The 14,419-nt window shown below is 38.8% G+C and overlaps 2 protein-coding genes across 3 annotated transcripts; one reads left to right on the top strand and one right to left on the bottom strand.

Annotated features, from left to right (window-relative positions):
• Window positions 1-69: 69 nt before the first annotated feature.
• On the top strand, window positions 70-2,699 carry LOC103843200. The gene has a single exon (XM_033290297.1). The coding sequence runs from the start codon at window positions 892-894 to the stop codon at window positions 1,288-1,290; it is 399 nt and encodes a 132-aa protein (XP_033146188.1). The 5' UTR covers window positions 70-891; the 3' UTR covers window positions 1,291-2,699.
• On the bottom strand, window positions 2,613-13,898 carry LOC103843188 (piezo-type mechanosensitive ion channel homolog). Of its 2 annotated transcripts, XM_009119896.3 has the most exons (21): window positions 13,600-13,898; window positions 13,296-13,376; window positions 13,050-13,209; window positions 12,838-12,986; window positions 12,523-12,679; window positions 12,235-12,421; window positions 11,840-11,955; window positions 11,162-11,246; window positions 10,847-11,062; window positions 10,580-10,757; window positions 10,161-10,289; window positions 9,908-10,081; window positions 9,531-9,764; window positions 7,504-9,051; window positions 4,921-7,400; window positions 4,450-4,845; window positions 4,195-4,353; window positions 3,504-4,013; window positions 3,244-3,394; window positions 3,018-3,162; window positions 2,613-2,914 (listed from the first exon to the last, which is right to left on the bottom strand). In XM_009119896.3, exons 1-21 carry the CDS (start codon window positions 13,646-13,648, stop codon window positions 2,770-2,772), a joined length of 7,449 nt encoding a protein of 2,482 aa, XP_009118144.2. In that variant the 5' UTR covers window positions 13,649-13,898; the 3' UTR covers window positions 2,613-2,769. The 2 variants fall into 2 exon arrangements, with proteins under 2 accessions (XP_009118144.2, XP_033146177.1); XM_033290286.1 differs by lacking the exons at window positions 12,838-12,986; window positions 13,296-13,376; window positions 13,600-13,898.
• Between the last annotated feature and the right edge of the window lie 521 nt (window positions 13,899-14,419).

Here is a 14,419-nt window from a genome sequence, read left to right as displayed (position 1 = left end):
TCAATTTATTGATTGTATGACTAGATATATATATATCAGATCCCTTTCACTAATCTAATTAATATTTCATTTAACTAATCAAAGTCAATAAAATCAATTCTCTTTTTTTTTTGGAGATATATTTCGCTTCTGCTTTAGAGCAACTTTAACGTTTACAATCCCGCTTGTTTTTTTTTTGAGCAGCAACCCCCCCCCTTGTGTTTCTAGAAATATATATATTTAATAAATTTTGTTTAACTAATTAAATTACATTTAAAAAAAAAAACAGAACAATCAAAATCAGATATGGAGTTTTCAGAAGTTTTTTTTGGTGAGAACCTTTTCTCTGTTTCTCTTTCCTTTCGTTACTTTTTTTTGTTTATAATATTTAGAAATTTTGTGAGAACTCTTTGTTGAAATTGCTGTTAGAAATGATTTAGATTGAGTCTGAGTCAAAAATAAAAGAATGTCTAAAAGCTTTGACTAGTATTGTGTCTGAAATTTGGAATTAGTGCTTGGTCTTTCTAGAATACTTGATAAAAGCATATGCTAATATACGCTTCAATTTCAAATTTGGCAATTGCTTTTATTATTTTATTACATATATTAATTAGTACAAGTTTTTGTTAAAACACGCACGTTGTTAATTTAATATACACTTGTTTTACACCGCCCTTCTAGACGCCTACTACTCGCACGTGATTAGTTTACATACAAACTAACGTCTTCTATAGCAACTATGCATCATGACTAGGAAAGCGATCGTAAAATAAATTTTAAAGAGACATTGTCGTCCGTCAACTATAATGGCCACATTGTGCTTGCATATATGTATGTATATATACTTGTACAATACGTAACTGCTTGTGTTTCTTGTCATAATTCTCTGATAGAAAAAATAAAGAGAAATATATGAACACAACCAAGTTTGATGTGTCACCTTATTTGCTCCTCGAAGCATCTGCAGATTCCGATGGCGGAGGCACCGTTCAGATCGTGGGTGCCCTGGACGGTGGCGAATCCATTGTTAACGATTATTACACGGATGGCGATGATAAGTCTTGTAGTGCCAGTTTATACGAGACGTCTTGTGTGACGGCGACGAGTCAAAGATATAGTTTTGATCTAGAGGAGGATACGGTGAAGGAAGAAAGAATATTCACCACCACAGAGGAAGAAGACGAGGACGAAGAAGGGGAAGTGAACAGCTATAGAAGATGCGGGAAAAGCCAGTTTGTTGATTCTAGTGAGGTGGTGATCAGTGAGATGGACAAAAGTCGATTGTTCTGGGAAGCTTGTCTCGCTTCTTGATCAGTCTATCTATCTTGTCTCGCCAAAAATGAGAGAGCAAATATCTAACACGTCGTCTAGCTTAGGCGAAATACATGTCTAGCATCTTTTTGTTTTCCCTTCTTTTGTGGTTTTTGCTTGTAATTGTGCCTGTGAATGCCCTTATATCCACCCATCAGTTATGTACATAGAAGAGTCAATTCATTCTGATGATGTTCTCTTACAAACCATATCTAGCATCTACCTAAACGGTAAGAAAAAGGGATGGTAAGTTGTAATAGTAATACAAAAGACTCCATGAATTAGTTTGGACTAAAAACGGCAGCATAATAATCGATTAAACCATGAGACGGCATGACGTTTCCTTTGTTTCATCAAGCAGAAAAAGTGGTCCAAGCTAGTGGGGGAGGGGGATCTATAATAAATCTGGAAAGGTATAAACAAACAAGTAGGCAGTAGTATAATACAAGTGACAAAGTAGTAGTGGTTTACTCACTAAGGATGCTATACTAAATTGTTCACCCAATTAATTGATAGTTTAGCCTCTTTTTTAAAGTTCATAGTTTTAATCAAAAACTAATGTTTTCTTTTGGGTTTTACATTAACATCAATATCCAGAAATTCAAAAAAATAAAGATTTTATAGCTAACAAAGCTAAATGGAGCAGAAGAACAAAGTGATATATAGAAAAGCATGGTGGTTTACCGGGAAATCTAAACCAAGAAATCGGCTAATTCATACATCAACAAAGTGCCACGGTCCCGATCAGTACATACACTCGTACTCTGTGCTAAAACATATATCAACGCATAATATATTCAAATTTTAGACACCAACTAACATAATTCGGCTTTTCTATACATTGACCAATTATCTGTTAGTCAAAAATAACGGAATCGGAACTGTCAATTACATACTAATTACATGTCATCATAAAATATGACGTGGCTTTTTATATTTTAAATAATTAATAATTAATTTTAAAAAAAAATTCTAAAAGGAAGTGGAGGAGACTGATCGAAATACGGCCGGAAACAGAACGAAAGTGATTGTCTAATGAGGAAAGCGGAAGTGATCATGATGAATCCATCACTGGCTCTTAAAATAAAGAAATCCAGTTACAAAAATGAATTTGTTCCAATGTATATTTTTACAGTACAAAACTTTAGAAGAAAATTTTAAAGAATGTTATTTTGGCTCTTAAATATGGAGACAATTTTTTTTGTGTATATTATCAGAAAAATAGAATAATACATTGAAACAAAATGTTTTTTATTATAGATTTTTTTTTAATTTTTAGTGAGAAATATAGAAATGGGCTAGAAATGGTCTAATATGACTAGTGAAGAAAAAAAATGTCTTCTCTTTTCATTATGACATGACTACATAAATTGCTTACGTATGAAAATCGACAAAAAAGATGAAATGAAACAAAGGCAACCCCAAATTAATGGTCGCCTCTGACTCAGTATGTACAAACAAGACAAAGTGTGGTTGGACCTAAGCATCGTAGTCTAGCTTTGTATACTCAAGCAGCATGTGTGGAGATCTATAGATCTTCACAAGGGTCCAGTATAGAACTTCTTCTACTCCAAGCTCACCCTCTGCTCTCGCCGCGTATAAGTCTTCACATATTGCTATTAATCTTCATTCAACAAATACATTAGATAGAGAAAGAGAGAGCATTATGAAAAAATGCAAAACGCTTTCTTTGAACAATGATTGCAGTTTGGAACTGTGGTTGTTACCTGTCACACGAAGGGAGGTTCTCGTATGGTATTCTCATACGCAGGTCAGAGCATTGAAGCCTGATGAAACGCCCGACTGCTAGTACAAATGTTATATAGAGTCCCCATATACTGAATTTGCTGAGCGTGTCACCCAGAAACCCCTCTGCATAATTATTATTGTTCCAGTTATCGTTAAATGTTTAATAGAACATGATGAGTCTCGAGAGCAAGCAATTGAACATACGTGGGGGAGTTTCCTCAGACATTATGATAGCAACTGGTCCATCCATACCCTCGCAAGCGCTAATATTTTCAGACGCCTTAAGATTATGGAATGACCACCACCACTTGGTATCTGCATGGTTCATGAGTATGTCTGCACTCACTTCATCCGTCTGTGTACCAATAACAATGTTACAATATTTTAAGGCTTGAATAGGTCAAAAAAGGAAACTAGACTTGGAAAATTAACTCTTAGCTTCTTGTGCCAAAAAAAAGATTTACCTGGTCTTCAAAAGACCTGACATCACCAGAACCAGTAACACGGAAAAACTTTGGGTACAAGTTATGCACTCTAAATCCATCCATTGAGCCGTTGAGAACCATTTGCACATCAGAGCGTTTTGGAAGGTCCTGAGGGTCCACACTTCTTTCGTACTTGACAGTCTCCTTACCTTTAGGTCGGTCTCTGTTAAGAAGCCAAGAAAAGGTGATGTCCATATCTGTGTCCCAGTCGAGGGATTGAATGAATCTGGTCACAACTGTGTCAGGGACAAGCCACAAAACGCTTGCATCAGCTTGGCAGCATATCAGCTGGATGTCATTTTTGTTGTACGTTGGCAAGAAGCTTTGGGACCCGAGATCTAGCCCGAGATCAATGTTATCCCCTGAAATTCTCTCGCACAGGGTTGTTTGGTACAAAGTAAGCTTTCCACCAGCTGTTTTTATATCAATCTGAACGCTCGCATCTTTTATCGGATTTGCGATGTTTGTTGGGTTACCACTGCTATACATCTGCAAGGAGGAAGCCATTACCAACAAACGAATGACTCACCAAATAGCCAGTTTGTAAGACATCACAGACAATTGTAGTTTAAACCCGCACATAAACTGTTTTCTTACTATGCGTTCAGTTTAAATGAATATTTCAACAAACGCATTATAAAACTTATTTGCTGTAGGCAGAATCTTTTACCAGCATAGGAGCCCAGATAACGCATAACAAGATGAAGAACAGACATATTCCGTTGCAGCATTTAGTCATTTTTGTTTGCCTCTCTCCATGTTTGTGTGTAGCACGATTTAAAACTGTATCGCATTTGACAAGGTACAGACTCGCATTTACATCTTCCAACTGCAAACGAACAGAGCTTAGGTCCTTGGCAGTATGTTCAGGCTAAAAATGGACGGTCCAATGATCATAACGAGGGTTCTAGATGAGACCACATACCTTGAGCCAGTCATACATAGTCAGTGATGTCGCTGTGCAGGACCAGTCAAGTACACACCTCAATTCATACAGAAAAGGAAGAGCACGGTAAAGTCTGTAGCCATAGTAATTGATCCGTGAAACTTCACTTGTCAAAAACTGCCGATATAAGGTGCTCTTATGAGGTAGCCCATAGCGGATTTGTATGGCCTGGAGAGCTAGTGACATTGCTTTGGCAAGAAATATGAATCTGAGAGCCAAGCCAGCAGCATGCTGCTGCGTAGGATATATGCTCCAAGCATACTCTGTCACTGCATATGTGAAGAGAATAAGACTGAAGAGGTAGTACACCACTTTTCCAGTCGCAAAGGAGCAAAGATAGATGACCCGATCAACAACAATCAGGAAGAAGATAACCTGCCACAAAAGCGTTTCATCAGGTTAGGGCATTGATACGCAAACAGATAAGCGAGACTTGTAGAAACGAATTACCATTAGAATAATGACAAAGTCAAATGGGAACTGGTCCACTAGCTGATATACATCGATAAACTCGCTTTTATTTTTGATGACGGATTGGTAGAAAATGGCAACCAGAAAGAAGACCATCAAATCAGCACCAAATATGTAGGCATAGAGGTCTGTTTCTCTCTTTCCTCCGCCAATCACAGAGAGAATGGGGTACGGAAACCCAGTTCCTTCACCAAGTCCACTATGTTGAGCTTTACGAATCTCTTTCGCCACATCCGAGGCTGGGGTTAGTGATTTGTACCATTCTGCTGTAGAACACCCATTCGTGGGAGACGCGTACTCAACCTCGAGAACAACCAAGGCCTCGTTTGGGGTCTCTGTACTTCTCTCTATACTTTGTACGTGGACCCTGCTAGAGTAAGGACAAAGATCAGGGTTTCCCTTCTCGCATCTCTCATTATGGACAAGCCTAAGCAACTGATTCATTCTGCATTCAACTCTTTCAGGTTGAATTCCATCTTCAGGCCACATGTGAACATCCATTGTCACCTGAACAAAGTAAGGAGGGGATTCTGCTCCACGTGTCAGAGAGATCCAGTACCGATACATGCTTCTGATCACCAATTTCACACCATCTCTCAGCTTCTTGTACACATCCCAAACTCTCAGGCTCCAGTTAATTCTTGTAAGGTCCTTCTGGCTCCCACGGGCATTCCGGCGAGAAGCGAAATCAGCAGAAGGAACCCAGTCACCATCTTTCACTGTTATAACACTCTGTATGAGAGTGGATATATAAACAAGGAAGAGAGGCAACGAGCTGACAACAAACGATGATTTGATTCTTTGCGTTGGAAATCCCAGTTCTTGAAGAAGTGGTGCGTCAATACTCAACCCACAGTGCTGGATTATAATCTGGTATAAGTACTGGAGGAGGATATAGATTTCTGTGTACATTAGCATGACGACCCAGAAGATGTGAGTAGGTCCAGTGTGAACGCAGAGGGCATATAGGAACAGCGCTGCTAGATAGACCATGGAAAGAAGACTGAAGTTCCACAGAAACGCAATAATGAAGCAGCAATAGCAAACAATGTCATTGTTGGACTGCATCCTAGACCATATATGACGAAGGATCCTTCCTATCTGAAAGCTAGCGCCATCACTACTCCTGTCTGATTGTAGAGATGTTGACCGTTCAAAAGGTTTGTGTATTCTATTCTGGCTTTCCATCTCATCATACACCTCATCATCAACAGAGGACTGCTCATTTATATCTGAATTTTCTGGTGAGATGTTTAAGAAATTCGCAAGGTTATTTACTGCCTGATTTCCAATAAATTGCACCTGGGAAACGCCATCACCGATGAGTTGCACGGCAGAAATCAAGGCATTATCTTTTCCTTCTGACTTTTCTTTTATTTCACGCTCCATAGACATGACATCAGCATTGTGTTGAATTTCAGTGATCTCACAAGGAGATGCTCCAAATGAACACTCTGGAGAATCTGGTGCTTCTGGAGTGGCACTCATAGGAAGCTCATGAGCTTCAAAAGGATACTGTGTATCCTCGTCAATAGGCTGGCCTTCTTTCCTGTGGACCACTCCGTCAATCTCCGGACTGGCTGCACCACTATCTGGAATTAGATACGAACTCCTCCTCCTTCGTAGACCTTCAGTGCGCGGAGAAGCAAACCCAAAATTAGAATCAGAATTCATTCTGTGAAGCTGTACCCGCAGGTTCAGCATTTCTGACTTCATCTTTTCCACCTGCAAATTCCGCTGCCGTTTCTTTTCTTCAGCCTCACGAATCTGTTGCAGTTGCTCGGTCTTTCGTGCAGCTTTCTTCTCTTGCTCCCGCACAATAGCACCAATTTGCTCCGCTTCAAGATACCGCGAGACATAATCAAACTCCTGGGAGGAAAACATGTAGGACTGAAGAGATACTAACATAAATATGATGATCTCAACGAGAGCAGATCTTGCAGTGATTCGAAACCCGTAGTCATACTTGTAAAATCCAATCACCTCGTAAATATAATCAACCGTTTCACACTTTCCATCATTGAAGTTTCCAACAAATGGAGACTGATATGCGAGAGAAAAGATGATGAGAACAAAATTGTACACCCGCAAGAACCTGAATATTTTGTTCTTCTTCTTCAGTATTTCAAGTCGCATCCGGGCAAAAACAAGTGCGAATGCAAGATAGCCCAGGTGTAGAATGTCATACTCGAGAGTTCCTGTGATTAGAATCAGAATAAGCACAACATCCAACAGATGGACGTAACAATAAAGCCTCAGGTAATCAAGCACGGTCCACATGCTCTTTGTTTCGAAGGAGAGATCTCTCCAGACAAATGAGTTCTTTCTCTGAGACTTCATCTGATGATATGTCGATGACTCTGAGAAACTAGATATCTGATCAGCCCGAAGTTTAAAACAGGCAAGTATGAACACCACGAAATAGCTAATAAGGGTCCGGGGATCGTCAACTCTCACTCCTGCAAAGAAAAAAAAACATCTCCATAGAATTTTCTTGGATATGTAAAATAAAGTTAATGCATAAAGAACAGTAAGTGCTTCAGAAAGTTTGAGGGGTCTTACCCAGCCAGCAGTCCCGGCAAAATTTTAAGTAGACAGCTGCAATACTCCAGCAATCATGGCAATGCACGCTAGTTTCACTTGGATCCTGATCTAAAGGCAATAAGTTATTCCACGTGGCAACGTATTCAATTGCGAGAATTGATGCAAACAGAAAAACAACGACAGGCCATAGTTTCTGAATTAGGCGTCTTCTCAAGAGGACACACGCAGCAAGCAGCGCAATATATACCAAGGAGATGGCATTCAGCAAAGCAAAACTTGCAACAAGCAGCGCTATCATGTTTATCTCAAGGCCATAGAGGTTAAACATGTTCTCAATCCAAAACTTCAAGTAAATATTTAACAGATTCTTCTGCGTCTCAAACCTCTCCTTCTTCAATGCCAGAATCCGCCTCTTGTTCCACTTGTGACTCTCTTTGATGCTTCCCCAGAAATGACCAAATGAAAATTTCTTACTACTGCCACTTTCAGAGCCTTCAGTCTTGGGATGCAAGAAACCAGCTGCCTGATTATCACGGGGAGAGAAGAAAGGCCATGAGTTACTAGTAGCCTCGCCTTGTTTAATTGATATAGAAGCATGATCTATGGAAGATGGGTTTTCACCATTAGAACTGGAAACATTTGCAGTTGTGCCTTCTGCAGAGACAAATAGGGGACAAGGCTCTTCATATTTTCCTTTGATAATAGTTAAACCAGGTGTCCTTTCTAGCCAACGAAATACATTGTACTGCAGAGTACAGGCAGCGACAACCAGCACTTTGCCTCGTAGACCTGATTCTATACCCCAAAATCCAGGTTCATATACTCGAAGGCCCAAGTAGAAAGACAACTCCGCATATTTTTGCCCAGGGAACATCTGAGCTTGCATGCCCCACAGTTGGAAAAGATACTCAGCAGACACGAGAAATCCAGTATAGATCAAAAATGATTTGGATGGTACTGAAGAAGACTTTGGGAAGGTTGTGCAGATGACAAGGCCGAGGAGATATACAAATCCAAACACACTGATTGGAGACAATGATGCATAAAACAATGCCGCGAACAAGATCTTCTGACCATGCCATACCAAAAACCTCTTAAGAAAACCAAAAACTCCAGGATGAACCAAACTAGATTGACCTGGAATGTAATGTCCATTCTGCCTCCTTTCATAGCTGTAAAGTTGCATCACGATCAACACAGCAAGAGATTCCCATACGTTATCCAGCAATGGTGCTTCAGAGTTGTAGCCTAAATAAAAGTATAGATCAATAAATCCAGATAACCAGAGCTGGAAGCTGACAAAGCTACTTAAGCAGTAGATAAACATAAACACTAAAACCGCATATGCTTTCAAAGGGAACCACAAGCGTCTCTTAGTTTCCTCAAACATTTGTCTTCCAGTAATCCAGAACAAGAGAAGGAAAATGTATCCAAACGATACATAATTGGGTTTCACCAGGTATACACTTATGAGAATAGTGACGAAGGCAATGTATGTTCCACATGATCGGTACATAGACAGAAACTTTTGCCCAATCGCACTCAGAAATGAAGCAATGTGTCTCTCTGTAAAGAAAAAAACAGTGATTCGTAAGCATAAATGAGAGAGTAGACACATGACGAACAACACAAATAACTAGAAGATTCTTGTCAAAGGTCACAGAATGTGCAATTTTTAGATTTCACAGAATAAAAAGTTACTCCTAGAGCTACCATGTAAAAATAACGGCACCAGAACTAAGCTTAGAAGATAAGAAAGTCAATAAATTGGCAACTATTCCTTGAAGTTGATACCTACCCCTAGAGCCACCATGTAAAAATAACGGCACCAAGAAGATATGATTCACAGTGCTAGAAAACATGAGGACCGGGAAATAAAAGGCTGATAAATGGTATGGCAAGGAAAATTAAATGCCGTAAATGCAGAACGCCAGAAAAGATCTGACAATGGAAGCAAGGTTCAGTAGTTGAGGTACAATAATAAGAAGCAAATATGTCCCTTATCAAATGTTCACAGCAAAAGAGACAAGTAGGAAGTTTTATACCATAAGTAGTATTATCTTGGCTATAACTTGAAGATGGCGATGAGTAGACGGACAAGAGAACTGATTTGTTGAGACCAGCTTTCAATATGCTAAATCCAATTGGAGGGCTTGGTGTGTGTCGTACAATTGCTGAGAAGGAAAATAGCACCTCAAAACCATGATTATGGATAGCACAGAAGCAAGCAAGCAAGGCTATCTCCAAGAAATCCCAAGAGCTTTCAGACCTAAGGAGACCTGCAATAGTACATACACAGAGTTATCAGTCAGAACTCTTCCTTACTCTTTCATCTAAGATGACCTAGCAGCTATCTTCGAAAAGAAACTGATGATATGTGAATATAGCCTATAATTTAAAAAATACAGAAAGAGAAGCGTACCTAACTGAAACAGAATATCTCTGCTCACAGAGCCTTGCCGCTTTAAGGAGTTCGACACAAGGTCGATCTCAAGAATGTAGAGAAGTGCAAAATGAACTTCGCATAGAAGAATCAGTGACTTGCGTATCTTTCTGTTGATGTTGTGGCTCAGCAGATACATCAGGAAGAATATCACTGAAAGATAAGTCCATCATAAAGCATCCATATTTATGAATCCTTGTAAAAAAAAAAATTAGGAGGGGAACAAACATACCATACACTGCATGGACAAACCCAGGCTTCATGGCAATGAGGAAAATCAGTGCGAGCATAATAGCCCGTGAACATTTCCGCAATCCCCAAGCAATGGTTGCGACAACCAACACCTTTGTTTCTTCATCAGCTGTAATTGAGTATAATTTCAGCCGTTAAGAGCAGTTCTCAAATTGAATAAAAAGCAGAAATTTGCAATTCCTACCTAAAATAACCCCGGAATAAACGAAGCCTACCAAAGAAAATAATACTCTTCTCAATGATATAGTCAAAATTTCTACAATACATATCTTGGATAGAGCTAACTCTTAAAATGTGTCGGATGTTTTCAGGTCACATGATGCAGAAAAAAAAATGATTGAGATAGACACCTTTGGAAGACACCAGATAACTTTGCAGAAGCATATGTGAGGCTCTTACCTTCAGCATAAGATCTGTCATTGGAAGATCTGGAGCTCTCTTCAGACAGGTAGAGAAAAACAGAGTTGTTCACAAGATTACCCAACGCAACCAGCATTCCCAAACCAAATTGTGCAAGCAAAAAGAATCCAGGTATAGTGTAATGCCAAAGTCCCACCATCTCCCAAATTTTCATGTCCTGTATTACAGCACATAGCGAAGGTATAACTCTTCCAACCTTAGTATTCTTTCAAAATAATTGAAATTTGCACATAGATAATATATTACCTTTCCAGTCTTAGTGTTCAGAAAAGAAAATGCTACATTGAATATGTACGTACTGACAGCCCATAAGAGTATAAATACAAGCAGAAGGCCGTTTAATCTGTGCAAGCGGAACAACGATGGGAAGGCATAGATAATGTAACCAACATATGCAAGGAGGCCAAAAGCACACAAGCTCGCAAAATGAAAACTCCAGAACGAAAGAGCAAACAGAGAGACCTGGCAATCATGGAAACAAAAAAAGGTGTGTGAGTTTCTGGACACAATACGTTGCTTGAGCTTACACATACACTTTGATACCAGAAGACAAATATATACCAGGAAACCATATGTGAAGAAATTGATACTGAAGGTCTTAAACACAGCTCCCCTCAGTAAAACATTGGTGTGCCTAACACCGGCCCTGAAAATTTGGAATTATACATTAGTCAGCGTAACTATTATACAGTCACATGACTGATCTTGCAACGCCCATCCAACAGACCATTTATTAGAATGTGTGAACTAGCTGTAATCTGTAATAGAGTAATACAATATTGATTTCTTAAATAAAAAGTTTCCAGATTTTGCAGTGGCCACCCCGTCCGATAACCAAAGAGTTTCAGCGTTTCAGAGAAATTTTCATATAGATCAAATTTGTCCCACTAAATATAGTAATTGTTTATACCAACTTCTCAATTTTCAACTTATCCCCTTACACATCCTAGAGATACCAGAAAATTACATGAGTCTTTCATTAACCCATAGCCACGTATTATAGTTCTACGAACCGAAGAGACGAGAGTGTCTACCAATCTACGACCATAAAACGAATTAAATCATGTGAGCATATTCAACCAAGCTTTTCTTTTTTTTCGCTTCAGTCATAAAGACAAAAACTCATGAATATAAGTAACAAACAGACAAATTACAATTTCCTTTCTGCGCTGGAATGCTGTGTCAAACACCTCAACAGTTCTTAGTATTAAGAGACAGAACAAAAAATATACAGCATACCTTGATTCTCGAATAAAAAACGAATATTTTGCAGGAAGAAGACGCTCTGCCAAGTTATTTTCACTCGGCGACATGATAAAATCCATATCCTCGAGGTCTGACCTTATATAGGATAGCTGCAATTGCAGTAAGACAGGCATGTCAAAGTATTGCAGATATACAGATAAAATAGTGTAGAAGCTCGTTAACAGATCAAGATAGGTATGTCAATTAAATATAAGAAAAAACTATACTAGTTGTTGGTGTTCGTACACATACAAACAGTTGTTAAGAAACAGTTCATTAATTATCTGGTTGGGTAAAATAAGTTTTTTTAATTGAAAAACATACGTGACTATCAGTTTCGAAACTTGTGCGAGAGCAAGCAATACCAATCCTAGAAGGAAAAAACATACCATGATGTAAAAAAGCAAAAGGAAAAGACCAGAACAAATATCAGTGCCTTCTGTTTCCGCAGAGAGTCTGAATAGACCTATAAAGCTTGCTATCCATCGAATCATATCGGAGAAGTTTATTGGTAGTTGATAGAGGTAAAGTAGGACAATGTTGAATCCTGCGTAGATATAAAGAACTCTCCACCACCTTAACAATACAATAAAACACAACAACAAAAAACGAGTGCAGTTCAGAGAAGCAGGGTTGGGTAGCGCTAACTAAGCATAAGCATCAATAATTTGATCGACCTGAAAAGTCCTGAAACGTTGCTTGTCAAGGACCAGTCCACAAGACCAGCACAGCTGCCAACGAAAAATGGCAAAGAAACCCATGAAGGATTGCAAATTCCCAGTGCCAATTGAACAGCTGGTAACAACAAGCAGGAGGCAACCCTAAGATGACTTCCTGAGTCATAAATGAATGATACAGTGTCAAACTAGAAAGAGAAACGGTAGAGCATATAGAAGTGCACGTTCTTCTTAAAATAGATATTACTTAACCAGGTGAAGAGAAAATGAGAGAAAAAAGAAGTATTTGGACAAGTTGTAATATTAATTACAAACCTAGATGCTCGAAAAGTTCAGAAAAGCGAGACCATCGCCATCGAACGAAGCCGAATCTAGAACTGTATATGTCAGCTAAAGCAACTAGCGATGCTAAAAGTTGTAAAGCCAAGAAATACAGAACAGTGGGGTTTCTCCAGGACTTTAGTCTGAGAAATAAGAGAGTAAGTCAAGGGAATAAAGATGAATTAAAGGGGGAGACGAACTCATACATGATAAAGCCAATAACACTCATCCAAGCAGAATCTGATGTATCCCAGTGTTGACCAACAGTAGCCCAAAGGACAAGGTAGAGAGCTTGTGCAACAAGTACGGCAAAGGAAAAGATGAAAATGGGCCATAATAGCCAATGTCTCCTCTGAAAACGGTATCCTGACAAAAGAAAGCAAACATTTGATAAAGCCATATAATGAGATGAGAGAAAAAGGAAAAGGAAAAAAGAAGATAGATAGTGTTACCAATTTCAGGTGCAATATAGTGAAGGAGGAGAAAAGCTATCAGATCAAAGAATGATATGAGACTCCAGTTAATAAGTGAAGCTGTTGTGAGACACAAGAAACGAGAGCTGAGAGATGTTGTTAACTACTACTGTACAATACACAAAAAAGGAAAGGTGGGTTTGAACCTTACAGCTAGAGAGCCTAGAGGTATGTATGTATTATTAGAAGAAGAATCAATGTTCCAAACTCAAGGTATGGTATGGACTATGGAGGCAGCAGCATAGACTTAAAAAGAAATTAATAGGTTTCAAAGGAAGGGTACCTGCGAGAAGAAGGGAAGGCAAGAAGAAGCCGAGGAGAAAACTCGCCATGAGAAGAGAAGCAAGCAGATCACCATGTCCCCATTCCCATCGATTCCAACCAAGTTTACGTTCCCCCCCCGCACGCCGAGGAGGAGGAGAAGAAATCAGGCAAAAAGGTAGCTGCTCTGCTCTGCTCTGCTGGGGGATTTGGGGATTGGAAAATGGAAATCGATCGAGGAATCAAAAGACATAATGATTCCTTTGAATTCGCTAAACCAATCTAGAACCGACACACAACTGTACCCCCAAAAAAAAGAAGCAGCAGATTTGATGGAATTTAAAAAGAAATTATTGATGTGCGTACCGAAATCCGGTTAGTATTGTACCGGTTTAATACAGAACTCATCGGTCTCTCTTAGGGGTGTTCAATCCGGATATCGGTTCGGTTTCGGTTCGGTTTTTTTCGGTTTTCGGTATTTCGGTTAGTAAAATATAACTACCATTCTAAATCCATATTTACTTCGGTTCGGTTCGGTTTATATACCGTCGGTTTTCGGTTTATTCGGTTTTATGCCAAAATACATAATTATTTAGTTTGAGATCATATAAAATGAATTTTAGAGTCATATTGTTATCACAGTCATTTATTAAAAATATATTACATGTTCAAATAAATGAACAAAAACGTAAAAATGCTTCTACCATCAAATAAAATCATCAAATCTATAATTAAAATCAGAGCCTGAAATTTTGAAAATAAAAATATGAAACAAAACAGAAACATGAAAGAAAAGTTTTTCCACTCTTCATATTTAGTGTTCATTAAAGTCATGATTTTTC

This window comes from Brassica rapa, chromosome A04 (genome assembly GCF_000309985.2).
Source record: "Brassica rapa cultivar Chiifu-401-42 chromosome A04, CAAS_Brap_v3.01, whole genome shotgun sequence".
NCBI classification, from domain to species: Eukaryota; Viridiplantae; Streptophyta; class Magnoliopsida; order Brassicales; family Brassicaceae; genus Brassica; species Brassica rapa.
Note: the sequence above shows the minus strand (reverse complement) of the source record. Positions and strands in the feature narration are given on the sequence as shown.

What these genes read in the sequence shown, in the direction of transcription:
- LOC103843200 (XM_033290297.1), top strand. Translation starts at nt 892, where the DNA reads ATGAACACAACCAAGTTTGATGTGTCACCTTATTTGCTCCTCGAAGCA.
- LOC103843188 (XM_009119896.3), bottom strand. Translation starts at nt 13,648, where the DNA reads ATGGCGAGTTTTCTCCTCGGCTTCTTCTTGCCTTCCCTTCTTCTCGCA. An exon ending in AACGTTTCAGGACTTTTCAG is followed by an intron (nt 12,422 to 12,522) that starts GTCGATCAAATT and finishes TGTATTGTTAAG; the next exon opens with GTGGTGGAGAGTTCTTTATA. An exon ending in TGACAGATCTTATGCTGAAG is followed by an intron (nt 10,290 to 10,579) that starts GTAAGAGCCTCA and finishes ACTCAATTACAG; the next exon opens with CTGATGAAGAAACAAAGGTG.